At 38.6% G+C, this 27,634-nt stretch overlaps 5 protein-coding genes across 7 annotated transcripts in view; 2 read left to right on the top strand and 3 right to left on the bottom strand.

The window, feature by feature from the left end:
* Positions 1-1,489: 1,489 nt before the first annotated feature.
* Positions 1,490-4,231, bottom strand: LOC117641975 (DNA primase large subunit-like). Its single transcript, XM_034379691.1, has 10 exons — positions 4,005-4,231; positions 3,769-3,923; positions 3,545-3,660; positions 3,236-3,454; positions 2,922-3,155; positions 2,702-2,836; positions 2,437-2,619; positions 2,124-2,319; positions 1,865-2,032; positions 1,490-1,756 (listed from the first exon to the last, which is right to left on the bottom strand). Exons 2-10 carry the CDS (start codon positions 3,917-3,919, stop codon positions 1,608-1,610), a joined length of 1,551 nt encoding a protein of 516 aa, XP_034235582.1. The 5' UTR covers positions 3,920-3,923; positions 4,005-4,231; the 3' UTR covers positions 1,490-1,607.
* A 223-nt stretch (positions 4,232-4,454) lies between these two features.
* On the top strand, positions 4,455-11,141 carry LOC117641976 (E3 ubiquitin-protein ligase CBL-B). Its single transcript, XM_034379692.1, has 5 exons — positions 4,455-5,260; positions 5,448-5,594; positions 5,686-5,955; positions 6,045-6,264; positions 6,364-11,141. The coding sequence occupies exons 1-5, from the start codon at positions 4,716-4,718 to the stop codon at positions 6,517-6,519; spliced, it is 1,338 nt and encodes a 445-aa protein (XP_034235583.1). The 5' UTR covers positions 4,455-4,715; the 3' UTR covers positions 6,520-11,141.
* A 1,734-nt stretch (positions 11,142-12,875) lies between these two features.
* LOC117641974 (ankyrin repeat and protein kinase domain-containing protein 1-like) lies at positions 12,876-16,268 on the bottom strand. Of its 2 annotated transcripts, XM_034379690.1 has the most exons (7): positions 16,115-16,268; positions 15,820-16,003; positions 14,852-15,739; positions 14,396-14,722; positions 14,016-14,270; positions 13,763-13,908; positions 12,876-13,678 (listed from the first exon to the last, which is right to left on the bottom strand). In XM_034379690.1, exons 2-7 carry the CDS (start codon positions 15,962-15,964, stop codon positions 13,295-13,297), a joined length of 2,145 nt encoding a protein of 714 aa, XP_034235581.1. In that variant the 5' UTR covers positions 15,965-16,003; positions 16,115-16,268; the 3' UTR covers positions 12,876-13,294. The 2 variants fall into 2 exon arrangements, with proteins under 2 accessions (XP_034235581.1, XP_034235580.1); XM_034379689.1 differs by having other exon boundaries at positions 12,876-13,908.
* A 3,127-nt stretch (positions 16,269-19,395) lies between these two features.
* Positions 19,396-23,389, top strand: LOC117642000 (leucine-rich melanocyte differentiation-associated protein-like). 2 transcript variants are annotated; one of them, XM_034379735.1, is made up of 6 exons: positions 19,396-19,792; positions 20,670-20,897; positions 20,970-21,109; positions 21,180-21,294; positions 21,411-21,501; positions 21,590-23,389. In XM_034379735.1, the coding sequence occupies exons 1-6, from the start codon at positions 19,709-19,711 to the stop codon at positions 21,667-21,669; spliced, it is 738 nt and encodes a 245-aa protein (XP_034235626.1). In that variant the 5' UTR covers positions 19,396-19,708; the 3' UTR covers positions 21,670-23,389. The 2 variants fall into 2 exon arrangements, with proteins under 2 accessions (XP_034235626.1, XP_034235625.1); XM_034379734.1 differs by lacking the exon at positions 19,396-19,792 and adding an exon at positions 20,188-20,538.
* Positions 23,390-24,728: 1,339 nt separating this feature from the next.
* Positions 24,729-27,634, bottom strand: part of LOC117641999 (sodium/potassium-transporting ATPase subunit alpha-like) — a 29,533-nt gene continuing 26,627 nt past the window's right edge. Inside the window, exons 8-19 of the mRNA XM_034379733.1 lie at positions 27,518-27,629; positions 27,289-27,421; positions 27,023-27,215; positions 26,666-26,914; positions 26,424-26,562; positions 26,195-26,337; positions 25,828-26,084; positions 25,641-25,741; positions 25,371-25,545; positions 25,121-25,251; positions 24,935-25,036; positions 24,729-24,849 (exon numbers count right to left, since the gene is read on the bottom strand). Coding sequence (XP_034235624.1) covers positions 24,729-24,849; positions 24,935-25,036; positions 25,121-25,251; positions 25,371-25,545; positions 25,641-25,741; positions 25,828-26,084; positions 26,195-26,337; positions 26,424-26,562; positions 26,666-26,914; positions 27,023-27,215; positions 27,289-27,421; positions 27,518-27,629 — 1,856 coding nt within the window. The remainder of the gene's footprint in view (positions 24,850-24,934; positions 25,037-25,120; positions 25,252-25,370; positions 25,546-25,640; positions 25,742-25,827; positions 26,085-26,194; positions 26,338-26,423; positions 26,563-26,665; positions 26,915-27,022; positions 27,216-27,288; positions 27,422-27,517; positions 27,630-27,634) is intronic.

Below are 27,634 nucleotides of genomic sequence, written 5' to 3'. Positions count from 1 at the left end.
TGGCGCCCGGGCTTTCACCGCCACTGCACCGCCAATGCCGCGCGTCTCTGTCGCCGAGCTACCAACAGCAGGCTGATTCCGAGAGTCGTTTTCGTCGCTCTGTCTCTCGCGCACGCATAGGGCGTCCCGTGTAGGTGTGAGGGAGACAGAGCGACGAAAACGACTCTCGGAATCAGTCTAGAGCGCGCTGCGCGGCGATGCGCGTTGTCCTGTCGACGCCGACACGCCGCTGACGGACTCGGCCGTCTCGGCCATACCCCGCACCGAAAAGCGTAAAATGAAACTTGGGACCTTTTTCTTGTATCGCTCCGCAGACATTTGGTTCTTCGCGCGCTTATTCCGTGCGGAGTGCGCGAACAGGTCGGCCTTTCAAAGCGAGCGCCTCTCTGATAGGCCAGGAGAGGCCTTTGTTGCCCGGATTGGTAGCTAGCCTCGTGGTGCGTAGAGCCCTGCATCAATCCGAAGTGGACGTAGGGCTCGCCGTGGCGGGTAGGCCGCGAGGTGAGGAGCCGCGTCGCGCGGGCCGGCATACCCCTGCCATTACCATTACCATTACGGGCTGGGCCAGGCGCTGAGGACTTGGGGAAGGACACCCGGACGCGTCGAATGGGTTGCCTATCCCAACGGCGCTCCGCCGCCTGCCGAGCGATTCTGGCGAGGGTATACAGGGGGATTGTCGCTGTCTCCCCCGCACCCAATGAGTGAGACAGAGACAGAGCGGCGCACAGTGGGCCAGAAGACCGGTGAGGCGGCCCAAATTCTAGGCGCGTTTTGAGCTCCAGAGTCGCTAAATGGGACTCGAACAGAACGTATGACCCCACCAATGGACGGCTCTCCGAACGAGGAATCCATTGGTGGAGTCACACGTTCGCTTCGAGCCCTGTTTAGCGACCCTGGAACTCAAAACGCGTCTAGAATCTTGGCCGCCTCACTGGTCTTCTGGCCCACTGTGTGACGCTCGGCAGTGGGTATACAGCCTTCCCAGTCTCGGTTCTTTCTAGAAATGATTGTCCAACGCGAGCGTTTCTGCAGCCATGCACGGATCATCCAATCCAGGATTTTCGAAGAGTTTCATGTCAATTCGTTTGGCCTAATTTCCTGGCTGCATTATCGCATCCGAAAGCGGGGACTCTCTCTCTCTCCCTTCCGGTCCCCGCTGCGTGGGCCTCTACGTGGGCCTCGCGGCACGGCGTACGGCGTGGCACTGGGACGCATTTATCACTTGGCAGGGGAAGGCTGTGGCACGCTTCGCAGCCTCGGCCTCGGCATGGCAGTACAGGGCAATGCAGGGCCTGCCGCCTGACCTGCCCCTTCTCACCTCCGAGTCCCCGACATTCTCGACTTGTCGCGACTATTCCATTTTACCCATTACAGTTTTCCACCTATCGTAAGTTGGAGCCGATTTTTAAAAAGCCTTGACATTTGTAAATGAGAATTGTCTCTGTTTGATACATTTTGATAGTGGATGTGGAGAAAAAATAAAGTTTGCTTTAAGTTGAAAATACATATATTACATCTTTACAATCCTCAGAGCACAGTAATCCTGTGTAATAAAATATATACATCACAGAAATGTTTTATGCCAAATACATCCCCCCATCCAAAGATCACTCAACATCCATGTTAATGCTGGCAAGGTCTATGTCACCACCCCACATGTCTTCTTCTTCCGCCTTCTCAATTTTCACGGATTTGTTGGTGGGTGTGTGGCCGTAGCTCGATTGGGTGGACGACTGGGTGGACGATTGGCTTCCAGCTGAACAAGAAAACCAAGATCAGTTAGTTGAGAGTGGAGCAGAGAGGAACACTTACGGGAAGATCTAAACAAATTGATATAGGTAAACCAAATTTTTAATGTCCTTACATTCTACTTTGATGCCAGGTTTGTTCCCAAGGGCAACCTGACTTTCTTCAAAGTATTGGTTTGGGTGCTGTATGCCACTTGATGGTTTCCCATGAGTTGCTTCAAAATATCTCCCACAAGCAACCTGATAATGGCTATTCTTCACAAGATCAGATATTTCTGCAACATCTGGAAGAAAATAATGAAAGAATTTAGCATTAGTAAGATTTTGCCTTGAAACTATAGGGAGAATGAATTTGACTGTTTAAAGAAAACCTACATTGAGGTGAGAGACCATAAGCTTGTAATTTGTTGGCCAGGATTTTCACATCAGAATGCTTGTAAGGACATCCATGAAAATCTCCTGGGCCAACACTTGAGCAAATTATTTTCATGCAACTGTATGGTGTGTAATTTGTTCGTTTTCCTTCCTGTCCATAGTTGTACCGAACATTGTAAGCATACTGCTTTTCAAACTGCAACCAACAAATTTTCAAAAGATAAACAAGGCGTCCTGAAATGCTACAAATTTTTTTAAATATGCATTTGAAAATTAGCTGTTCGTTTTAATGAACTTGAAACAATTTCCTGACCTTTTCAACATCCATAGATTTAGTGAACTCATCACGCCAAAAGCGCATTGCATCTTGCAGAGTCACACCAATGCCTTTCAGAAATAGGCCATACTGTAATCGGCCCAAATGGCGCAAATGATGGTTGGCACGTAGAGCGTCATGAAGAAATCTCATACACAATGGATATGAAGTTTTGGCATGCTGTGGGATGAGATTAAAGGAATCAATAAATTTTCACTCTTGACAACCAGATAAAATAAAAGTAAATTGAACAGGGCATCACCTTGTCTAAGTCTTCAATGCAGATTTCCCCACCTTTGGGTGTTTTGAAATCGTCTCCTGCATAACTGGTGTGTAGCCCTTTAAGGAGAGGTGCCAACCTTTCATCATCAATACTAGGAAGCCGTCTGTAAGTCATCTAGAAGCAAAAACACCCATTATAAAAACAAAGGACTCCACAAAATTTGAAAAATGTTGCATATCACAAGATTACAATAGTGTACCATCAAAGCCTGTCCCAATGATGCCCGAAACACTGACGACATGACTGCAACAAATTCAGAGCTCGGAATGTATGCAAATCCAGCATGAACAAAGACCTTGCGAGATCTTACAAGTTCCAATACATCAGTAAAAGGTACACGGAAGAAGTCTTTCTCTGACAATAAAGACATTGACATATTGTATGTTGAGTCGCATAATCCTTCTTTCACAGTTTCTTTTTCCTCTGAAGATATCTGCAAAGTATTATTAAAATAAATAAAACCATTCCGTTAAAAGTTGCAAGACACATGAAATTATGTAACAAGTTTATTACAGGGGAGTAACAGAGATTGTTAAGATTCAGGAATGCCCGAACTTCTTCAGCATTCAATGACATAAAACGTAGCTTGAAGAGATCTAGTTCACGAGCTATAAACCAGCGCCGAAGATCATCTGTTCGGCAATATGCTAATCGCAAGATAAAGTGAGACAGATGATCCCGCTTGCGATACTGCACTTCAGCTTCAGTCTGCTTACAGGTCGGAGCAGTACTCTAAAATGAACAAAACAGAGAGAAATGAAAAAACTCATGGATGTAAAAGTACCATAGTGCAATGGAAGAAAAAGATTCTGCACTACGTACTATTTTAAAGATATGTTTCAAGCCTTGCTTTGTCAATTCTTCACAAAGGGCAGCCTTCCATTCATCAGAAAATTTATTGGCTCCCTTCAAGTTTGCCAGTTCTATACATCTCAGCACTGTTGTGAAAGAAAATAATTTCAGAGGATTAACAGAGCATTACAGTGCAATTTGTTTTTGCTGAACTTAAGATGAGACAGTAAACAGAATATTAATGGAAAAAATACCTTTTAGCCTTTCAAGAGCTAGTTCCTCAAATGCGGATAAAGTTATGTCACTGATAGGAGGAACAAAATACATTTGCAAGTTGTGAGGGTATAGCTCTGTCAGACTGCCCGTAGCAACCTTAGGGACTTTTCTGCGGCGGGAAATGTCCATATTGCTGAAAATGGGAGTTACTGTTAGAAAGATGTAGTGAACAAAGATAAATGTAAACACACAAAAAATTAAACAACAACAGTACCTAGGTTAAGGATGTTGCACTACTGTAGTAATACGATAAAAAGCTCTGGCAAGGTATGCAGGTAAAAGCATCCACGGCCCAAGACTGAGCTAGATGATCTTCGTTAGTGTAAGATGATTATCAATGAAATCAACGTCAAATAAGCTTTACTTTCAAGATTAAAAGGAAGTTCTGTAGTACGGAGCCAAAAACTCTGTTGGCGCCAAAATCGGCTGCTAGCGATGGCTGAGGCGCACCAACCTGACGACAACAACCAAGGCGTTCATGTCGGGTATGCACACGACAACAAAATGATAGGAAAAATTTAAAAACACTAAAATTTTTATGAAAGCTTTTTTTTCACAGACGTGACAGGAAAGCCCGGTTCACCCTCTTAAATGATAATTGTTTTGCTTTCTACGTTGGCGATGCTGGAGTTCCTTCGACGCCTTCTAGCACCTGTCACTCACGGCTTCGTGGTCCGTGAGAAATTTGCAGCGCAGCAGCAGCAGCGATGCGGTGATGAATGGCGATGCATCCGTCTGTTCGTTTCATTGAGTGAAAATGCGACTTTGCTATGTGAGGTGAAATGTGTTTAGGTTTGACAAGTGTGTGCGGTGGTTATTTCTGCGCCGCTCCAGATGTGTTGTTGGCTCGCCTTCATCGCTGTGGGCTCTCAAGAGGATAGGCCTAAATCGTGGACAAGCCACCCTAGGTCCCCTCGGTTTCATAATGGCTGCAAATAGAAACCGAGCTACTCAACACAAAAATATATCATCAATTTTGTCCAAACTGCATGGAGCATTTGCTGACGCGATGGCGCCGCCCAAATTAGCGACGGACAAGAGAACTTTAGACAAAACATGGAAACTTATGGACAAAGTGGTGAAACTCTGTCAACATCAGAAAATGAACCTCAAGAACTCTCCTCCTTTCATTTTGGACATTTTACCGGATACGTACCAACGTCTTAGATTAATTTATTCCAAATATGAAGATAAGATGATTGTGCTTCACAGCAACGAGCACTTTAATGTGTTTATTGTAAATCTGATGAGAAAATGCAAACAGGCCATCAAGCTGTTCAAGGAAGGAAAAGACAAAATGTTTGATGAGAACTCACATTACAGAAGAAATTTAACTAAACTGAGTCTTGTGTTCAGTCATATGTTGAGCGAGCTAAAAGCAATATTCCCCAGTGGAACATTTGCTGGAGATCAGTTCCGAATCACAAAAAGTGATGCTGCAGATTTTTGGAAAAACAACTTTGGTAACAGGTAAGGTTATGATATTCCAAGCACTTTCTCAACAACTGTTACTTTAATTTCTCTCTAATTTCCATGCTATCATTATTTGATCCCAAGTTTAAGATTGTATTCCCAATAATTCCTTTTGGTTCTTCTTGTATTTTATCCTGTATCTTAAGCACATTTAGGACTAACTTACGTTTGTTTAAATTTGCAGTACTCTTGTTCCATGGAAAATTTTCCGGCAAGCATTAAATGAAGTGCATTCCATCAGTTCTGGATTAGAAGCCATGGCACTAAAATCTACCATTGACCTAACTTGTAATGATTATATCTCAAATTTTGAGTTTGATGTATTCACAAGGTTTGGAACTGTTATATCTTTGGAAACCTAAAATATTTATATTTTCTCTTTATGCAAAATGGTTGTTATTGTTCTGTGATTCCTTTTTCAGACTTTTCCAGCCTTGGACAACTCTGCTCAGGAATTGGCAGATCCTGGCAGTTACTCATCCAGGTTATGTTGCATTCCTTACCTATGACGAGGTCAAAGCACGGCTTCAGAAATACATTAACAAACCCGGAAGCTATGTTTTCCGATTGAGCTGCACAAGGCTAGGGCAGTGGGCAATTGGATATGTCACAGCAGATGGGGACATTTTACAAACTATTCCTCAAAATAAATCTCTCTGTCAAGCGCTACTTGATGGGTACAGGGAGGGTTTGTAAGTACAATGCTTTTTTTGTTGTAAGTTTTTTTCTGAATATTGCATTTTTCAACCTTTATATATTTACTTTTGTGATTCATTTACAGTTACCTTTATCCGGATGGTCGGAATGTCAACCCTGATCTATCTTGGGCCGTTCAACCTACTCCTGAGGACCACATCGCTGTTACTCAAGAGCAATATGAACTCTATTGTGAAATGGGCTCCACATTCCAACTGTGCAAAATTTGTGCAGAAAATGACAAAGATATTCGCATAGAGCCTTGCGGGCACTTACTTTGCACACCATGTCTAACATCATGGCAGGTATGTGTCACTATCACAGCACTTGACTGTTTTCCAATTTTTTATCATTCCTCTGAAATGAATTTCTATACTTTTCTGATATCTCTGTTCTCGTCACAGGATTCTGAGGGTCAGGGTTGCCCATTTTGCCGAGCAGAGATTAAAGGCACTGAACAAATTGTTGTAGACCCATTTGACCCGAAACGACAGCATAAGGCTAGTTCTCTACAACAAGTTGTCGACCTTGACGATGACGATGGCGATACTTCAGAATAGCATATAGCCTCCGCTGCCGCCTTAATAGATTCCACCTCATCCGCTTCTTCTTCTCCTGTACCACCACCAAGGCCTCCAAGAACTGATACACCTCCGTGTCCACCGCGGCCTCCCAGGTATGGGCGGCCACCAAGACCTCCTCGACCACCTAGACCACTTCTGCCTAAATCATGAAACTTTTATAGGAGTTGTGTTGTCAGTGTTCTTCTTCTGGTGGCCTTAAATGGAAGCAATAATATTTAGTGGTGGTTGGTTCTTTGTTTAGCAGTATCAGTGTTGTGTTCACTTCCAAGCTTACCTTGTGCAGTTTAGTACCAGGCTGGGCCTGGTATTTCTTGTTGTTTGATTTCCATTTTATTGCTAGGCTGGTCCTGGCTATGCTGCTTCATATGATAAATGTTGATGTTGATTCCCTTTTTAGTAGACTTATCAAGTATATATTTTTAATATTGACAGAAGTGGAATATTCTAAATAACAATGGTTCAAATTGCAATAGGTAGGCTTGGACTGAACTTTGGTTAGTATTTACTCTTAGCTCTTCGGTGTTAACTGGAATGCTGAAGACCTATATGTTTTCTTACATTTCATTCGCATCCATACTTGAATGGCTATAAACCATTTCAGTTCCTATCAGTACCAATTTGGTTGGACATCACTGACTCATATCATTCAAATCTAATCATAATTCTGTTCTCAGCATGTCTGCATTTTCAGTCATATTTGTTATGGACTTGAGGATCTAAGTTTCATCATTGGTCATAATCCTCTAACCTTGACTGTGAAAAATGTTTATTTAGTTTGCTGCATTTCTTTTCACTTATTTCATTTTTGTTGTTGCTGATTACACTGAAGTTTGCACTAGGTGAAACAGTTCTTCCATCGTCTGAAGTGTATGAGCTTGTATTGTTTGTAAACATTATCATCCGCAACTGTATCTATTTAAATGCACACTAGTTGCTTAAATTGTGTATAATTATATTGATTCATGCTTTTATATATATGTATACATATTTATAATTTCTCTTTATTTCCTCTTAAAATGTTAATCTCATCCTCAAATTGAAATGAAATAAGAAAGCAGATTATCTCAGTTTGACTGAGTCAGCAAATGTTCCTCCGAGGTGTAATTTCATAGGGTGGTAGCGGCAGCGGTCCAGAACGACACATTCCTTTCAGTTGACTGACCTTCAACTGTTTGGTATGATTTTTAAAGTGTTCTGTGCTAAAATTGTGTGATAGCAAGACTCAAAAGACATTGTTCATAGTTTGTTGTAACCTGAATTTCATTGAAGATCAAGACATATATCTTTGATGTTATGTGAATTCTACTTCATGAAGTGAACTGAGTGTGGTATTGAGTGTTGTACCTGTTTTTCATGCTTATATTTCTGACACATGTTATGTTGTCGGAGTTGTAATTTGTTAACGTATGGAAACAAGTTTAAATACTTGCAATAGTGGAGTAATTTAGTTTAATGCGCTCTCTGTCTGGAACCTAATCATCAGGGTTTCCGCGAGTAGTTACTTCCCCTTTGTAAAAATTTAGTATTTTATTTTTCAGACTTTTTGAAGGAAACGTTTTACAAGTTCTTAATTCTGATCAAATTTATAGTAGAGCTACTTATCTTCTATTTTATGGATTCAATATGGATCCACGGCGGCTCACTTTTCTCCTACTTTGTGGATCTAACATGGGTCCATGGCAGCTCATTAAAAGCGCTAGCAAAATCAATCAATTGTTTTAATGTATATTTACTTGTGAGTTTTATTTTTTTTTTTTTGTTACGTTTCTTTTAGTTTTATGAGAATTTTTATCATGTGTTGGCTGTGGTATAATTCATATAAAGATGAAATGGAATAAGAATGCCCTTTATTCAAGTCCCTCGTTGCTCTTGCCATTTAATTGTTCTTTCATGTTGCTCATAGCTCCATTAGAAATTTCTCTGTAGACTCTCTTCTCTGATCGTCTTTACTTGAATGCCACTGCTAGCCCTGCCTTTTGTCAGATAAAGCCAGGAACATATTGGAAAGAAGAACATGTTTCAGGCAGTGTATTCTTCAATGCGCTTGTATGTTCCTCATGTTATTTGTTAAATTATGCCCTTAGCTGTTCTATAAATTCATATTTTTATGCAAATTCTGTACATGTATTTTTTATCTGTTAAATATGTTTCTTACTCATAAATCTTATAAATGACCAAAGAGCGGTTGTTGTTACTGCATTTGCATGGATGACTTTCATTTCTGTACGTTCTGTTAACTAAGGTTCAAAATTTCTCAAATGACTACATTGCAAAGGTGAAATTCTTCTCAAACAGAGCTTCAGTTATGTTTCAGGATGTAGCAAAGTTCAGCTCTGGTATTTACTTTGTCCTTTTGTTGTTGACTTTCGATAAAGATGTCATTTTCTGACTCTTTGTCTTGTTGGGCCTTTGCATAGACTGTATCAAGAACTTCTTTCCTGAATCCTCTGAAGTTTGTTATTAATAATTAATCCCAATGCTACTTGCTTCGGTTTTATTATGGAAGATGCATGTTTTTGTGTGTAATAATTTTGTAGAGAATCTTGCAAGTAGATAACAAGCCACTGCTTAATATGCAAGGTTTCGGCATTCTGAATAATGTTATAATTAAATGCCCCCCTTCACCACCCTCCGTGATTGGAGAGTGACGTCGGCTAAAGTTTCTCAAATTGTGGCATTTATCTGAAAAGACTTACTTTAACTTTGAATTTGTCATAGCATAACAAAGTGACAGTGCTTCAAACCATTTGCCACAGGTAAATTGATTTTTATTTTTTTGATCATTTCAGCATCTTGCCTGTTTCTAAATCGTAATCAAAATGTGTAGACTGGGAAGAAGGATTGTATCTTCTGGAATGGACTCTGCTAGTTCTGTTACTTTTGATGGATTTGTGTGACTTCAGGTCTTCCAATGTGTCTGAGACTGATAAGCTTGCTAGCAATATTTATGCTGCCATTTAAATCAAATTTGTGTTGGAATTAGTTTATAGAGACTACAATGCCTTGCTAAATTTTTTTAGTACTTCATTGTTAATAATTTATTTTACTTCCATTTGTTGAAAACTTAACTGCTTCATTTTGCTTTAGTAATTCTTTATGAATAATCTGCTGATTCTTAACTCTTGATTACCTTATCATATCATGATCCATCCTTTATTCATATTTATAAAACCATGTAATCCTCATAGCATTTAAAATCCCTCTCATACCCAAACAAGTAACTGCAGTCCTATCATTTCATCCATAGACATCTTGAATCAACTGATGTACAACTGCGCAATTTTATCACATCTTCCTTGTAAGACCAGTAGCATTTAATCAAGTTTTTCAACAAACGCTCTGTTTGTCCTGTTAGAGCCCTTAATCCTAAGTAAATTTCACGTCACACCAATTTTCACCTTCCCAAATTCTCTATTTTACGTATTAAAAAGCTCCAAAGGTGCACTCAGCAAGGTGGATTTGTTCTGCATGGCTCCAACATTATCACTTGCAATGGTACCTGTAAAATAACAGTTAAGATAACTGGCATCATTCAATCCAAGACAATGCTGAATCTCAGTACATTTAAACTACACACTGAAAATATATGTCCATTTGGTACATTTTGTCATCTAATTTATCATTTAATTCAGTGGAAGAAAAGAAACACCTAAAAGAGATGAACTACTGTAAACTAGTGGGCCTAAGTTAAACGTTGGGATTCTGTTTTGCTTTTAGCCAGAAATTTGTGATGAAATGGGACCAAGGTAATACTTTACCAATTTGCCAATCAGCATCTTATTTTTGCATCACTCACTATTTGTTTTCAAAGCTTTTCACATCGGCCTCTCACTCAAATTCTAATAGCTTCATTAATCTTAATGAAACTGAATTTGAGGCTCTAATTTTCTCAGAACAGTTTCTGAGAACTGTTGTATGCCCTAAACTTGCCTTTTGCTCAGGTCTTGGTTCAGAGTATGAAGGAACACAAATATGTAAGCTAAGTTTCACTCTTGTTAGCATCGTGTCCACACGCCTGTGCCCTGCTGACTGCACCTTTTCTTGGTAAAGTGACAATGGCAACGTCACCCGTGCCAAATAGCTGTATATATTCAAACTAGATTAGAAATAGACTCTGTATTCTTTCCTTGTAAGTCTTAAGAGATCCTCATGCAAATGTGAGAATCATTTGGATGGTGATTGTAGATATTTTAAAAAAAAGTGTAGATAAAGTTTATTTATTTTTTGTGATGTGTGAATAGATTCTTTTCCTAATCTTATTTCATTGCAGTGTGTTAGCCAATAAAATATTTTGCATTTGTACTTGGTCAAACTATGGGTACCTAACACTGTAATTAATCCAATAGTACAGATGCAAACAAACATCTTGTTTATAGTAATAATATTAATACAGCTTTATAATGCATACAATGTGGCTTTGTGGAAACAAACTGTTCATGAATTATGTGAAGCGTTCTTCGTTTTCCAATATTGGATGAATTCTTTCATATGTTTTGTGATTGTGCATAAATTTATATTAGTTTTTTCCTGTGTTCAGTGAACTTTGGTGCCTTGCATGAGTTGCATTTTCCCTTTAAAATTGAATATTCTAAGTCTAATTCAATGTGAAATATTTTTCAAATCTATGTATTAAGAATACTGTAGGCTAGGACGCCCTCAACCAATCAACTGGTGAGCACAAATTCAAAACAATTTCACTATTGGATAACGGATCTATTATGAAATTGCCAGTGGAACTGGTGACTGATGCTAAATCTATCAATCCAGTGTAATTTGTGTAACCTTAAAGTATGAGGTCAGAAGCTACTTCTCCAAATTAAACATAATTTTACTGTTCAGTGACATATTGGTGTGCAGTTTCTAGTGAGCGGGTATTATAGTCTGCACAGTAAGGCTGATTGCAAGGAAAGTGGTTAAAATTACTTACTCCTATCTTACTCTTTTGCTAATACCCCCTGAATTTTAATACCAATCAAACTTAGTCATGTCAACATTATTCCTTAAATCTCATTTTAGATACTACTTTTCATTTTGTTGTTAGCATTGCACTCTACGTGTTTCGAAAATAAGTAATAGTTTTTACATTTTGATTTCATAGTGGCACATCTCTCCACTTCCTTTTTTGCCCCTGGGACCTCAAGCATTAAACTGCTATTCAGTTACAGAAAATTTTATCTTTTAGGTTCTTTTACTGTAGTTGAGACTTTGCGCAAACTGACTAGTTTTTAGAAAAGTTTCAAACATGTGTTGATTGCTTTTGCAATGTAACTAATTGGCATACTCTCAACAAAAGTCAAGTTATGAGACAAAGGCATGCAATGCAAAATTCTTTGTGACAATTTTATTTCTGTCCCTTTTGGATGTTATACCAAGGACCAAACCATTTTGAATTCGTGAATCAAATGCAGATTACATTTATCCTACCCTGATGTTTTGTGCACCTTATCTATTAATATTCAAGGCTTTCCAAAACTTGCTTCCTAATTTTGTTGGTAATGGGTTCTACTTAGTACCCTTTGCATGTATTAATTAGCTGGATGATTGATTACTGTGGGGTGGGAAAGTTTGCCAACACATTCAAAACCTTTTTTTGGAGATGTGTGCACCACAAGAGAACGCACATTATTTTCTCCAGTTTGAAAACCAAAAATATAATAATTTTCTGAATCCTGTATGATATGTGTGGAGGGATGTCCTTCAAGGCAAAGGTTCTGTAAGGAGAAAAGTATTTGACTAAATATCGTACAAATGCCTCATAACATTGTGTGTAATATCTTTGCCAATTGCTCGCTGGTTTTCATACTTTTTATAATGTGACTTTGGAATCTATTCTCAACTTTTTCAGGTAGTGGGCAGAGCGATACAAACCTGGTTTGATATAGCAAAATATAATTGGCTGCAATTTTTTAACAAATATATTATTCTCTTATTTGTGTACCAAACATTTGGCAATACTTCTTGTGTATACTTTTGATTAAATCTATATTTAGACTTTCAGATTTTTTAGAAGGTCAAATTGTTGTCTTGTGAGAGTTTCTTTCTAGGTGTTGTATTGAGTGGGAAAGGGGGCTGGGGGCTCCATCCCTGTGCTGTAAGGGCCAAAGGGAGCGATTGGCCATTGCTGTCCTGAGGCATGCTTTTTGCTCTAGGTGTACGCCAACCAAATCCATCTTGTTTCTTTAGAATAAAGCATGGGCAAAGCCACTATTGTCTTAATTAAATGCACTGGGTGTAGTACCTGGTGGTATTCTGTAGCCTGGAAAGTTGAGATAATTTTTGTTGTGTGAGGACTCACTGTTCATTAATTAAAACAAAAACAAAAAAGTCCACTGTTTTTCTATGAGATTTCTACCTTTTCATTTCATTATTAAAAAGGAACTGAAAGGATTTACAACAGAGAAAATACAAACAGGCTAGTTGAGTCATTTTTTTTAACGTTACATTCTTTTAAGATCTAACAAGGACACAATCACAACACAAGGCCACAAGTGCATCATCACATCAAACATCAAAGCCCATTCAATGAAAATTCCACATTCTGAAGTTCTCATAACATACAGAAAACCAGAGTAAGAGATCAAGAAAATTTACAATAGAAATTTTAAGAATACGTACTTAAGAACAAACTTTTCACATTTGAAGAAACATATATGCTTCCCATCATTGTATAATATTATACTTTAATTTATCACAAATTACACAGTAGAGGAGCACTGAAAGATCAGCATGAGACATTAAAAAGGCTAAAACTTTAATTTGCATCAACCCTACAGTAAGAGTCCAGACAAAAATCTTCTACACGAACTATATCTTCTAACATAATGAATTGTTTTAATCTTGAAGGTAGACCTGACTTGAGAACAGCTCTATAAATATTTTCGCCATGATGTTGGCGAAATCTTAAACGACATAACCCAGACAAGGACATGGGGTTAAATTTCAATGAAGCTATCCACGATGCTGGAGAGTAATTCAAACACTCACCAGGCTTCTTCACGTCGTGAATGCAATTCCATAAGTTTAACCCAGCATAAACCATCAAATGAGCTATCACAAATCTGCTTGGACGTTTTCTAAGGTAATCTTCACTTACTATTGGAGTGTGCCTTTGCAGGATATTAACATCAGCTCCATGCTGTATGAGAAGAATAAGGGCATGATCGTTATCATGGACAAGAGCTCGAACCAAAGGCACATCATAGGCTGAAGAACTCTCTACATTTAATATTCCATTCGGTCCACGATAATTTAGCAGAGATAATAGTACTTCCTTCAGCACCAAAAATTGAGCAGGGCGGAGGCATTCAACAGCTTCATGGAGGGGCGTACTTCCAGTCAATCCATTGGGGTAACTCGCCATGGCACCTAAAACACGACACAAAATATTAATGTAGTACTTCAATAATCAGGGAAGTTAACAGTGATTCATAGACAGGTTTCCTTCACCAGGAAAATGAAAAAACAAAACTTACCACTATGCAAAAGTAGATTTACCATGTTAACTTGGCCAGACCGAGATGCAATTATAAGTGGCGTATCACCACTGTCATCTCGAAGATTTACAATAGAGCCAGCTGATATGAGCAACTCTGCAATGTCCGGCCGCCGATGTAAAATTGCACAATGAAGAAGGCGATCCGAGTGTGTCAGCTTAGCACCAGCTGCCAGTAAAACTCGCACAATTTCTTTTTCCTGTTGCCATACTGCTTGACACAGAGGAGTGTAACCTGGAATTCGTACATAACAAGATATTTTTGATATCAAGTAGAAAATCTTTAAACCATAAGAAATAACTTGTGTTATATGGTTATATTGAGAGTAACACAGTTCCAAAAATATCACAGTTTCTTACCAAGAATATCTTCAACATTCACTTTAGCTCCATGAGAAATCAAGAGGGTAACCATTTCTTCAAGTCCCCTCGACACAGCAAGGAGCAATGGGGTGCGATCACTCCGATCAAGAGAATTAACAGAGGCACCATGCTGAAGGAGAATGGTTGCTGTTTCAATGAAACCTCGAGCAGCAGCCATGTGCAAAGGGCCAGTGCCATCTATACTTTTGCGATTTACTTTTGCACCACAAGAAATTAACAATGCAACAGCATCAGGGTTGTCTCGAGCAGCAGCTAAATGTAGCGGCGTAACATCATCAGAGTCTCCAACATCAACAGAGCAACCTAAAACACATACAGGATATAATTTTAGTTTCAGCTTTTTATATGTTGTATGCTTGCATGGAGTTGGACCAAAATCACATGGAATTTCTTAGTTTGTAAGAAAATGTTTGGGAAATGTTTTAACTTTACCTGCACTTATAAGTACATGCAAGACCTCCATATTGCCTTGCTCTGCAGCATAATGCATTGCACTTCGACGATACATATCTAGTTGGTTCACATCAATTTGAAGGCAAGTACCTTGTTGAACTGACATGTCAACTGTACATGATTTTGCAAGGTAGTCAGCATACCAACGGTACAAATTAACCCAGGAATCTGAATTTTCTGCATCATCACAAGGACTGTCAAATTTTTCAGGTTCAAGTTCACTGTCCCATTCAAGATTGTCCATGTCATCTGGAGTCATTGGTTCATTTGAGCAGTCTCCACAGACTGGTCTTTTTGTTTCCTCTTCTGATTTATCATTGTGCACTACGATAAAATATCCCTGATTTGGTTCTTCCCTAGTCTTGTATCCTAATTTATCTTTGATAACTTCTGAACCGCACAAAATATCACATGGACGTTGTAAAACCTCAGATGAAAGTTTATTCTCCACAATCTCCATGAGATTTTCTGATGCATTTTCAGTTTTATCTTTTGCCCTGCTGAACATTTTATAAGTCCTATTACATTTCAGCACTTCATCGGGCATTTCATCATCACTACTTAAACTGTCTCTCCTCAAACTTGAGCGATAATTTTTGGAAGCGTTCATATCATTACACTTCGTACTTAATTTTTTATCCATTGACAGTAAGGAGTTTTTCTTACTTTGGGAGGAGCTACTTCCATACCAAGTTTCTGCCTCCCTTTCATCTGGCTTAGGTTTCTTGCTAAAATTTAGGTAATTATTTTTTGAAAGTGAGTGTGGGGATGGCCCAAGTAACATTTTCAAAATTTCAACATTGCCTAAATGAGCTGCTGTGCCCAAAGGGGTTCTGCCTGAGGGGTGTGTTGCGTTGACGTTAACACCTATGAAAGACAACGAGAAAGTGGTTATCAAACAAATATCCAAAGTGGAATCGTACAAGCACGTAGTACTGATGCTGTACCTTTAGTTAAGAGTGTTTGAACACTTCTAGCATCCCCTCGGTTTATAGCATGGAAAAGTCTGTCCTCCCAAGATGTTTCTGTGAATGATGAGTGCGGGGCATCTCGGTTGCCACAGGAGGCAGACTTTTTCGAGCAGCTACTCATGGTTGATTGAAAATCACCTTACCTAGGTTCATTTGAAATCTGCAAAGAACAGGATGAATGACATGAAAAACATAACCCTCTGGAGGCCTTTAGTGTCAAGAACTAAAGTACCCGGATGATTTCGTATCATTTCGATTGATATTTACTTACGTGGAATGGGAACCCACTCTAAATCTCTTTCGTAATACACACTAAAACAACAGAAAAGGGCCATTTATTATAGTGCAGGTAAGGCAAGGCAAGCAGACGATGGAAGCAGACAGCTTTTGTTTTTTGTTGTTGTTGTTGTTGTTGTTGTTGGTGGTGGTGGGGGTGGTGTTGGTAGTATACTACGTTTACACGGGGGAGCTAGCCTCGGTCAACTCGAGGGGTGGGGGAGTGGAGGGGGTAGGTCTCGAGCTAGCCGGGGTCAACTCACGCGCATGAACACGTAGGTGGGTCAACGAGTTAGACCCCTCGAGCTACCCTGGCTAACTCGTTGACCGAGGCTAACTCCAACGTGTAAACACCACAGGGTCAAGTGAGGTTAGGTGTGCGCAGTGTTTCTGAGGTGTTGTAAGCCCATCTTTTTTCTATTATTATGAATACACCTTTTAAATCTTTGGGAAAAAAACTTGGGAAGCAGTTTTCTGTTGTATGAAATCTTTAATTTACTTTTTTTTTATGAAATTTTTTTATTGATTTGATTTTTACCACTTGTAACTGATTGTTTCTGAAAAAAAAATATCCATTGTCTTTTGCGTAAAGCAAATTCGACCTGATTTCGACTTAAATTCGAAATTGTTTGCTATCTTGAGGTTAGAAAGTCACCCCAACAAAGCTCCACCGGCACCGCGTGAACACGACGTCTGCTAGCCCTGGCTGAGTGGTGTCTCCCCTCCACTCCCCCACCCCTCGAGTTGACCGAGGCTAGCTCCCCCGTGTAAACGTAGTAGTAGCGTAGTAGGAACGAAGCACCCGGCAGGGGTATGGTCAAGGTGGCGGCGTTGCCATGTTTCATCCACGGGTGCTCCGACCCGACCCCGGGCCCATCGGGACAGGACCCGAGGCCGCCCCCGCCCCCCGGGGCCCGAGCCAACTCCGACTCACTCCCCGACAACCCCACCATGGGAGTGAGTGGACAGGGGCTGTTCCCCGGGTCGGTCGTCTCCTCAGTTTTTACTTTTACCTTCATGGATCCAACTTAACTTGTGTTTTTGAAGGTATGCATGTTTCTTTATCTGCATAGTGTGTGTTTTCTTATTTCTTTTGACCTTTGTATAACTTTCCGCGTCTCTCGGGAGGCAACGGCGGAGGGAATGCCATTCAGAAGCTGTTTGTCTTGTGAACATTTTCTTTTACCGCGACTATTGTCTTAATTTTGCCGAATTTCCTTGCCTACTAGACCTCCGCCGTAGGTTGAATTAAGTTAAGTTCCTCTTCTCACTTGTTAATGGCCTTCAAATCGCCTTATCCATCGACGTATAACCTCAATTATTGTTTTCATGTAGAATTTGTTATATTGATGGTTACGTTGCATTTACATAGCTTTTAAATATTTGTTCCCTAATCTTTTATTTTTTCTTGGAATGTAGTTTTGTTAACCTACATTTTTGAACTTTCTTATTCCAAATGTTTTATAGGGACTGAGGAAAAGTTTGTAATTACTTACTAATTTGATTATGGTGCCATAGCCGCTGCTAAAGCTTTTATTAGCCTGAGAAAAATTTTGTGCTAACTTAATTTGCTGCTGCTCTACTCTAGTGATTGCTAGTCAGTCAAAATCTTGTATTATTATATCTGTTTTATTACCTAAATAGGACTGAAAAAAGTTTGTTAATTTAATTTGCCGATGCAGCCGTTGCTCTACTCTAGTTCTGATTGCTAGTAAGTCAATCTTGTGTTTTTATATCTGATTTATTGCCTAGATAGGACTGAAAAAAGTTTGTTAATTTAATTTGCTTGATGCCATCCATATATACAGCCGTTGCTCTACTCTAGTTCTGATTGCTAGTCAGTCAATATCTTGTATTTTTATATCTGTTTTATTACCTAGATAGGACTGAAAGAAAGTTTGTTACTTTCATTTGCTTGATGCCATCCATATATATATATATGTATACAGCTGTTACTCTTTCTGATTGCTAGTCAGTCCAAATCTTGTGTTTTTATATGTTACTTAATTTGCTTGATGCCATCCATATAGAGCCGCTGCTCTACTCTAGTTCTGTTTACTAATAAGTAAAAATGTTGCTTTTTACTACTTAAGTCTTTGTAAATTTAATTTTCCTATAAGGCCATCTCTACTTTGAATATTTAATTCTTGTCATAATACTCAGCTGACCTAGTCATGTTATAATGTGTTATTTTTCTGATGCGCTATCATTAGAATGTTTGTCTTAATTAAATATTTTTTCTAAGTATGTGCTTTTTACTTGTTCTTTAACCATATACCACAAGGTGGGGATCAATTGTCTAGGGTGGCGTGTAATGCAAGCCTTCCTAGGAAATAGCGCCAGCTGATCTTGGTAACATCACTATGCCACGAGAATGTAATGACTCATTGAAAAGCTGGGGAGAAGTTCATTCACCCATGAACAAACAATTTTTTGATTCATGAATTAAAATTGAGGGAAAAGACACAACACATGGACGCCCTAGAGCTATAGCTGAACTAGTTGACAAAATTTGGAGAACACAGGGTAAATATTATAGGCAATGTGGAGGCTAAGTCCAGCTGCAAATCTGAAAAACACTGAAATGACGGGACAACAACATGTGGCCCGAAGAATATTTTCAGACTGCTCAGCGTGATTCTTGACACGATTTCAATACACCAAGGTCTAGCGCGTCATCACAATAATTTGCACAAAGGTTAGGATGATCCCCAGGGAACAGAAAATTTTAATGAAAGATGTCAAATATCATGGTCACTTTGTCATTTCAGGGCATGCAGATGATTTAATTGACATCAATCAATTGGTATCTCTTGCCATTTTCCCAAAAACGGACATTGTGACATGACTTGGACTGAAATTGGATCATATCACCTTGAGTCACTTTTGAAAGATACGACTAAAACCCATCATTTACTTGTCATCAGACGTGAAAGTGACAACATTTCATTTCGGAAAAGATCTTCTTTAGTGGCCGAGCGCCGAGCCTTCGCGCGGCTCGGATGGCCGCGACTCGGCAACACCGCTTTTTGCTTGGTCCGTACCTTGACCATACCCCTGCCGGGTGCTTCGTTCGCGTAGTAGTGGTGAGTGTCAAATTTCTTCGGCTGATAAAAACAACAAGTAATTTAGAATGTTTAGAAATATGACTGAATGTTATCAAAATTCATAGCTCATGACTTTTCTCCTTTTCTAAAACTTTTAAGTATGTCTTTCTTTCAAAGTCTTTCTTTTTTTTACGTTGGTGTCTCTGATCGATAGTATCGAATGTTTTTGTTTACATAAGAACAGCTGTTGTTTACTCGCTCAAAGCAGAGCAGAAAGCAAGCAGAAAAGGCATTATATGCCTTTGCTTATAGCTTGATTCGTTTATGATGTTGATGGCCATTTGCCTTTTATTGTAAGGCAAAAGTGCAGTCCCACTTTCTTTTTATAGCGGCTTCTGTCGATTTCGTTTTGGCCTCATGCCAATAACCTCATCAGATAGCCGCCCATAAGTTTCTTATTTGTTTTTGAAATTCCGTGCTGTTACACAACACAAAAAAATAATCCAGTCTTGCTCTGTGCTCTGGAGAAACACACCAAGCGAATGGATCCCAAACTGAACGTCAGCATTGGGGACGAAGATAGTGTCAGAGTTAATTCGAGTGCCATAATTTTTGACAATGGCAGAGTAAGTAGCTTCTTGAATTCCCTTCTGAACAAATTATATGAAATGGAATGTGGAGTTGAACTGAGTTTTTCAAACACGGAAGTAAGGATCTTCCAACTGTCAACTTTTGCAAGTCTTATCTATTTTCTAACATCTGTCTTCAGCTTTTATGGATGACACATATTGATTTCTCTTCCCATATTTCTTGCTAGCAAAATTTTTTTCAACCTGCATTTCCTGTGTGGGTGTGGTGTGTAGCTGTTGCTTCTTGTGGCGTCAGCCTGGGGGTCGTGTTTCACCTGACCTTCTGAAGAGCTTAACTCCCACCATAATCTTATTATGCCCCTTCCCTCCCTCTGGTGGCACATTCAACCAAACCAGCAGAGGTGTGTTGAATACCATTTAGTCTGTTTCTTAGGTGTCTCTGCGGAAAGTGTCTCACTAGTTCTTGCTTTAAGAAGTGTTTTCTTGGCTTTGAAGAACTTATTTATACCTTTTATTCACTGATCTTTCAATTCGTTATGTCTGTTGTGCTTGACAATGGCAGACCAAGTAAACCTAATGTGATCAAACTCACAATCAAACTCACCAAAACAGAGGAAACCGTAACAGATTCTTACAAGTTAGGGCAACGACGTAGTCGCAGTGTGGGTCGAGGTCCAGCTTTAAACAGACCACTAAATCGTTGTCCTACGAGAGACAGAAGTGTTGAATCACATTTGTTGTATCGAGCCTGTGCTACAGACTCATTTTGTAGGGCAGCGCAGGTACTTGAGAGCAGTGTTAGGAATGGAAAAATGAAAGATTTTTGTTTGAGTACAGTTAAATTTACGAAGTGTCATATATTTTATAACAATATAGGTTTTATTTTAATTTTCCTGCCTTTTTTGTGTTACAGCTGAGCTTTGTGGGTCAAGAATGTCATCGCTTACCATCGGTGCTTGCAAAACTCTATGGACCTAAAGTGATTTCTCTGGATCTCAGCTACAATTGCCTCACCACATTGGCTGGAGTTGAACAGTTCCCAAAACTTGAAGAACTTGTTTTAGACAACAACCAACTACCAGACAGCACAACGATTCCCTCATTACCGAATCTTCACACCCTCTCGCTAAATAAAAACTGTGTAAGTGCCTCTTTATTAAACAATTTGGACCTTTAAAAAGCAAATGCAGTACAGCAACAATTTGACTTTTAGATTATCAACTTGGATCTATTGATCACAAAAATTGCCCATCAGTTACCAACTTTGCGATACTTAAGCTTGCTTGGAAACAAAGCTTGCCCAAATCAACTCTCAGATCAAGATAAAGATGAAGAAGATTATCAGCGCTACAGGTAAAGTTGTGTTAAGGTATGGTGTTCATACGATTCAAAGTTCTTCATGAGACATTGCGGATTTGCACAGGTATTATGTCATTCACCATCTACCAAATCTTCACTTCCTGGATTCAAGCCAAGTGAGCGCAGCAGAGAGAGAAGAGGCTGTGAGGCGTGGGCAGTTCATGCGTATAATGAGACCGGTAAGAGACTCTCCGCGTTAACGTTTGGGTGCGGCTTAACTTCATATGTGCCTTATACGGGTGGAAATATTTTATTTACGATCCTAAGCTTGCCGTTTTTTGTCTTTGCCTTCAAGAAAAACACAAATCCAGAAGAAGATACATCATCTCAACGCAGTATCTATACTCCCTTACCTAGTACAAGAAGAGATGGTGGAGATCATCAAGGTCTGCATAGTTACTGAACCAATGTCTCAAAACTCGTTTTAGGTGATTTAATTTGTCCTAAGTTTAAAACACATTTTATGGTTTGCAGGTGCATATGGAAGATGTCGCTACAGGTATTCCGGAAAACATTCGGAAGGGAATCGATTTATCCAGAATAGTGATTTATAAGGTAGCTGTACGGCAATAGTGTTTATCTTCGAAACTTCCAATTTATTTTGTATATTTTTCTTGACTCTTTGATTATATGATTCTGTTGTACATCTTAGTTGAATATTTCCACATTATTCAAAACTTTATTTTTAAATTTGAGATTCTGTGATTCTTTTATTTTAGGAAGTAAAACATTGATTTAATAATATGTTAAAGCAGTGAAGTTACTTCCTTTGTTTGTATGCTGTTGGATTCCCTGATTTTCACTTGTGCTGTGTGCAATTCATTCATGTCTTCCTATGCTATAGGAATATCTATGTGTTTTATTACATGATGACTGCCAAGTCCATTCTTTTGTGCCAAAAAACATTCTCATGGAGTTGGTTGCCATATTGTTTTTGTTTTGTGTCTGGTCAGTGCTTTTTTAGAATCTGAATGTTTTAAAGCATCTGCAGTATTATAACTGATGAAATAATGAAAAATTACTCTCATTACATTTCTGTCTATTTGAGTGTATCAGTAGTTCAGGTATCCACTTCCTGATTGTACTATGTATTTGTGTTGTCGCTAAAAGTCATGTCAATCCCTACATGACATATACTAATGATTAATGATGTTAAGTTTTGCGGAATTCTTTCAGCCTGTTTTATGGCTCGTTATAAAAGGCAAGCCTTGTCACTCATCCAAAGACTAGGTGTTAATTTTATCATTTGACAGGACTGCTTCATAATTATACTATTCAAATAAAAGTCTGCTTGTCTGAGTACATTATTACCTAATTTTAAATTACCTTTACTGCAAAGAAGTCTTGCACAGTCTCCATATCAGGAGATTTGAGAAGAAAAGGAAAGACCAGACAACCTTTGCGAACTTCTCTTTAATTCTTAACAATACATTGTAACAAATACAGCTGTAACTGACTCTAAAGAGCTCACAGTTATTTAAAATTTATTGCATAACAGTCAATCAGAAATGAAACTAACACAGTAACAATTTAATTTATTTGACTGGGCCAATTGTATGTTAAGAAAAAAAAGAGAATCCTTATTTGAGAGGTGGAGCAGATATACTAGGAGGGATGTAGATAATTTTGCCTAGACTGCTGATAAATGCATCCTTTGACAGTTACAGTCACTGTGGTTGTTTATAATCGCCCGTCACAAAATTTTACCAATATTTTAACAAAGGGGAAAAGAAAAAAAACTAAATGCGTACTGATAGTACTATCTCATTCCATTCAGCAACGAAAAGCTTCAAGATTACCGTTACAACTTCAGCGAGTTCAACTCTCACAAAGTGGTAAACTGTCTGAAATTCGCTGAAATTCCTCTTGAGGTGATTTTAAAAAACAAAAAACTGTTAAGCATTAATTTTATGCATGGCTCCATACAAATACAGCATACTTTAAATTATGATCCATACTCCTGAGCCCATAAAAACTTGCAATAGTAAGTTTTATTCTTGACTTATGGCTTTCCATAACAGGTAGAATCCTATGTGAGCTCTCTTTGACTAGTGGTTTGAAGCATCTACTCCATTGCTAAACTTTGCTGTTTATGATACTCTTGTTGGTAGTGAGCATAAATTGGATTTTCCTCTAGGTAAATAAAATGTCCATTGTAGAGAGACAAGCTCTCCAGCTGACAATTTTTCTGTTTCAATCTTGTCCCACTTACCCAGCTGTCTGCTATGTGGCTTATTTAGGTCACATTCACAACATCAACAACAACAAAAAAAAGAGTGCAATGGATTGAAACCAATTAGTGTGATATTTAAACTTTTTCTTAACTTTAATGCATTTACCTATCTAAGTAACAAACACACAAATCTATTTGACTAATTTTAATAGCTTTATACATTCCTATCGCTAATAGGCTTAGATATTAGGAGCTCCCTTCCAAACCCTCTAAGATCATGTCTACAACAGTTGATATCATAAGAGATTTTATGAAGAAAAGATTACGTTTTATGAAAGAAGTCACCCTGCATCAAATGAATTCATGAATATTATTTTTTAGATTTATTTGAATTTAGTGATTGCTTGTCCAGCAGGGTGACTGAAAAAAACTCCTTGATTTTTCAAATAGCAAAAGGACATCGACCACTTAAATTAAGACTACTATGGAACCAAGAGGAAACTTACAAGCAGCACCAATATATTGTCAGAAATCAGTGCAAACTATGGTGGTGGATGGTGTTAATTTATGTCTCTCAAATATAATCCATCTCAATCTGAGTTAGCTTAAATAACTCTAGATTACTTATCTACTTGGAAAAAAGAAACTCTTGCTTTCAGTGCTGGGGTGTCATTTTGCACTAGAAAACTCCAACTCTTGAGAAGTTACTTCTCCAGTACAAAGTATATAGTAATCAGGCAAACACCAAGACCTGAATGATTTTCAAGGCAAATGATTATTAAATGTTCTATTAAGCCCTTGTGGCCCATAAGGTACAAATTAGGTCCTCAATTTCTTCCTTATTTAGACAAGCTTTTCCTACCATCGTGATTCCATTAGGGTGAAATGAGTCTTGAGCTGCACTCTACGTATTTCGCACACACATACACACACACATTCATACATACTCACGCAACGCATACATATTCACATTAAACAAACACAGCAATCTCAACATATGTGCTTTGCACTTAATCTGGCTCATCTCAATACCAGCAAAAAATAAAAACAGACAACTATAAAACACAAAATAATTGAATGTGCCATTGTATAGTGCAAAACTCAAATTATCCATTGTTATATTCAACCACTATCACATTGTCAGCTTTATGCCGACATTTTCTAACTGTTCTCAGTCATCTAAACTGTCTCACTGGGAAACAAATTGTGTTTCAGTTCATTGGGGCATCATATGCAGATTTTAAACTGCTTGTAAAGCTTGGATTAATGTAAACTTAATACTGTCTAGCAGAAAATTCATTTTAAACTCAGTTTCACTGCAATCACAATTACAAAACGTTGCATGGAGTTCTGAGTCTACATATGAATGAGGCAAAGATACGGCAGTTTTCGAGCACACAGAGTGCCATGATTTTTGTCTCTCGTTTACTACATGTACGCTTAGTAGTAAGTTTCTTTTTCAAGCCAGCCTCCTGGGTTTCTGCGAAGGATGAACTTGCGCACTTCATCATAGATCAAAATGCTGACCATAAACGGCATTGGAACAAACCACCATGACCAACTGCAAAAGGTAAGGTTTTTCTTAGGATTAATTGATTTTTGGAATGAATGATCAACAGTCGAAAAGGTATAAAGACTTCACTTACTGAAGAGGATACATGCGAAGCCCTTTATCCATGCCTGGAGTGTATGAAAGGAATGCTGCCAAGGCAGTCTCAAACACTAGACCAAAGTTGAGAGCCCAGTTCCTGAAAACACAACATTACTTTATGAACTACAGAGGACATGAAATGATGCAATTATGATCTCCAATATTAGAGAGAAAAAGCTACCTCATTCCTTGTGTGAGAAGAGAGTTTCGCCTAGTTTTGCAAATAATCAAGTCAGCCCACTGTACAATGACAATGGCGACGAAAAATGCTGTCTGGCAAGTGTATTCAAGGCGCTTTCGATCCCTGTAAGTCTGTTGAAAAAAAAAGTTTAATTTTTCTTATTAAAAAGATTTTCTGCAAACCCCACAAAATTCTGTGGGTGGTGTAATTTTAATTTTAACATTAAATTTAGCTTATGAGCTTGTCTTACCCATTCTTGACCATAAGAATCAGGAAGGTCGTTGATTGACTTAGCATCCCATCTCTTTCTGATGCTAAGAAGATCCCATGGAAGGAAACCATTTTGGGACATGATGACAAAATACATGAAGAAACCACCAACAGCTTGGATCATACCAATTTGGGCATAGGACATAGAAATCAATCTGAAAATAAGATTTTGTTTTTCCAAAATAAATTACAGCTGATTTTTTTTAAAGCTCATGTTAAACTTAGGTTTCAACTTCACTACATTCCTTACCTTGAGTTTACTAATTTGTCTGAAGCCAAGAAAGGATTTCTAGGAGGGCGCTTCATGATGTCTGATTCGGCTTCTTCATAAGCCAAAGAAATAGCAGGAACCTGCAATATAAGTTTATTTATCAATTAATTGTAAAATTGTGTAATTGCACCCCTTCTTGCTGTCTAGAATTTCATACAAAACTTACCATGTCAGTACCTAAATCAATACATAAAATAGTAATAGTGCCCAAAGGCAGGGGAATGCCAATCAAAATGAACATAAGGAAAGGCGAGATTTCTGGGATGTTTGAGCTCAGAGTGTAGGCAATTGATTTCTTCAAATTGTCAAAAATTAAACGTCCCTCTTCAACACCAGTTACAATGGACGCAAAATTGTCATCCAACAAAATCATATCAGCAGCTTGTTTGGAGACATCAGATCCGGCAATGCCCATAGCGACACCTGTGCACCATAAATACGTTTTTCAATACTTTACCCTCATACAAAATAAATAACAACAATTTACTTAAATTTTTAAAACTAAGAAACAACAAACATTGGACAGCACTTACCAATGTCAGCCTTTTTCAAGGCAGGAGAATCATTCACACCATCTCCAGTCACAGCAACTATAGCGCCAAGACGTTGGCAACCTTCTACAATGATCAATTTTTGCTGAGGAGATGTTCTGGCAAAAACAATTTCTGAGTGATTCCTGATAATTGAAGAATACGTTTTAATAAAAAGAATAAAAATCAGAATTGTAATTTGATACACAAAGGGTTTGGTGAATTTACTTACTTGAGGATTTCATCCAGTTGATCTGAGCTTAAATGACGAAGCTCCATTCCATGAACAACAGCAGCTTTGGCATCTCTTGGATTAACATCAGTGACACTGACACCTAATCTTTCAGCAATATCCTCAACAGTCTCGTTACCTTAAAAAAAAAAGTAAAAAAATAATTAAACATAAAATGATTATGTTGATTTGGAAAATAAAACTAAACATTGGACAATACTGAATGACTGGGAATAACTTACCATCAGATATGATACCCACAGATTTTGCAATGGCTTTGGCTGTAATAGGATGGTCACCAGTAACCATGATTACTTTGATACCAGCAGAGCGGCATTTCACAACAGCATCAGGTACAGTGGCACGGGGGGGATCAATCATTGACATTAGACCAACAAATCGAAGTCCAGCTAGTGGGAAGTTGGGATTGTCGCCATCAAAGCTGAAGCCTTTGGGGAACTCCTCAGCTGGTAGCATGAAGTCACAGAATCCTGGAATTATAAAATAACACACAGTGTATCAAAAAATATAAAGAAACAATTGGGAGAAATGTTTTTGAGAATAACTAGAAAAAGTTAGCGTAGTGAAATGGAATTTACCAAGGACTCGCTCCCCAAGTCCTCCCAATTCGAGGTAGGCAGAGTTGAAAGCCAATTTAAGTTCCTCATCAAGGGGCAGATCTTTGCCATTCATGTAAATAGAGGAGCAGCATTCAAGAATTCTCTCTGGAGCACCCTTCATGACCAAAATATGCCTGGGATCGGATTTGTCCTCATTTTCATGAATAGAAACCTGAGAAGATTTCAATTAAACAATGAGAACAGATTCAAAACAGATACATGGTGACCTTAATACCAAAACGCACCTGATACTTGTTTGTTGAATTGAATGGAATTTCACAGACTTTCTTGTTTTTGTTTCGAATGGCTGAGACATCTCCAAGGGCCAGCTCCATGCATTTAAGAATAGCAGACTCCGACGCATCACCATTCACCTCCCTTCAAAACCCGCCCCCCAAAAAAATTTAATTAAATTTCAATGCAAGTTTTAAATTTTTGATACACATATTTTAAAATTATATGTTAATGTTTTACCGTTTCAAAACAGGAACGCCCTTTTGACCACCTTTAAATTCTGCTCTATTGCACAGACAACCCACTCGAGCTAATGCCTTGAACCCAGAGCTGGTTTTGTCATACTGTACACCTGCA

Source organism: Thrips palmi, unplaced genomic scaffold (assembly GCF_012932325.1).
Source record: "Thrips palmi isolate BJ-2018 unplaced genomic scaffold, TpBJ-2018v1 HiC_scaffold_16, whole genome shotgun sequence".
Classification (NCBI taxonomy): Eukaryota; Metazoa; Arthropoda; class Insecta; order Thysanoptera; family Thripidae; genus Thrips; species Thrips palmi.
The sequence above is the reverse complement of the archived record's forward strand: the minus strand, read 5'-3'. Positions and strand labels throughout refer to the sequence as shown.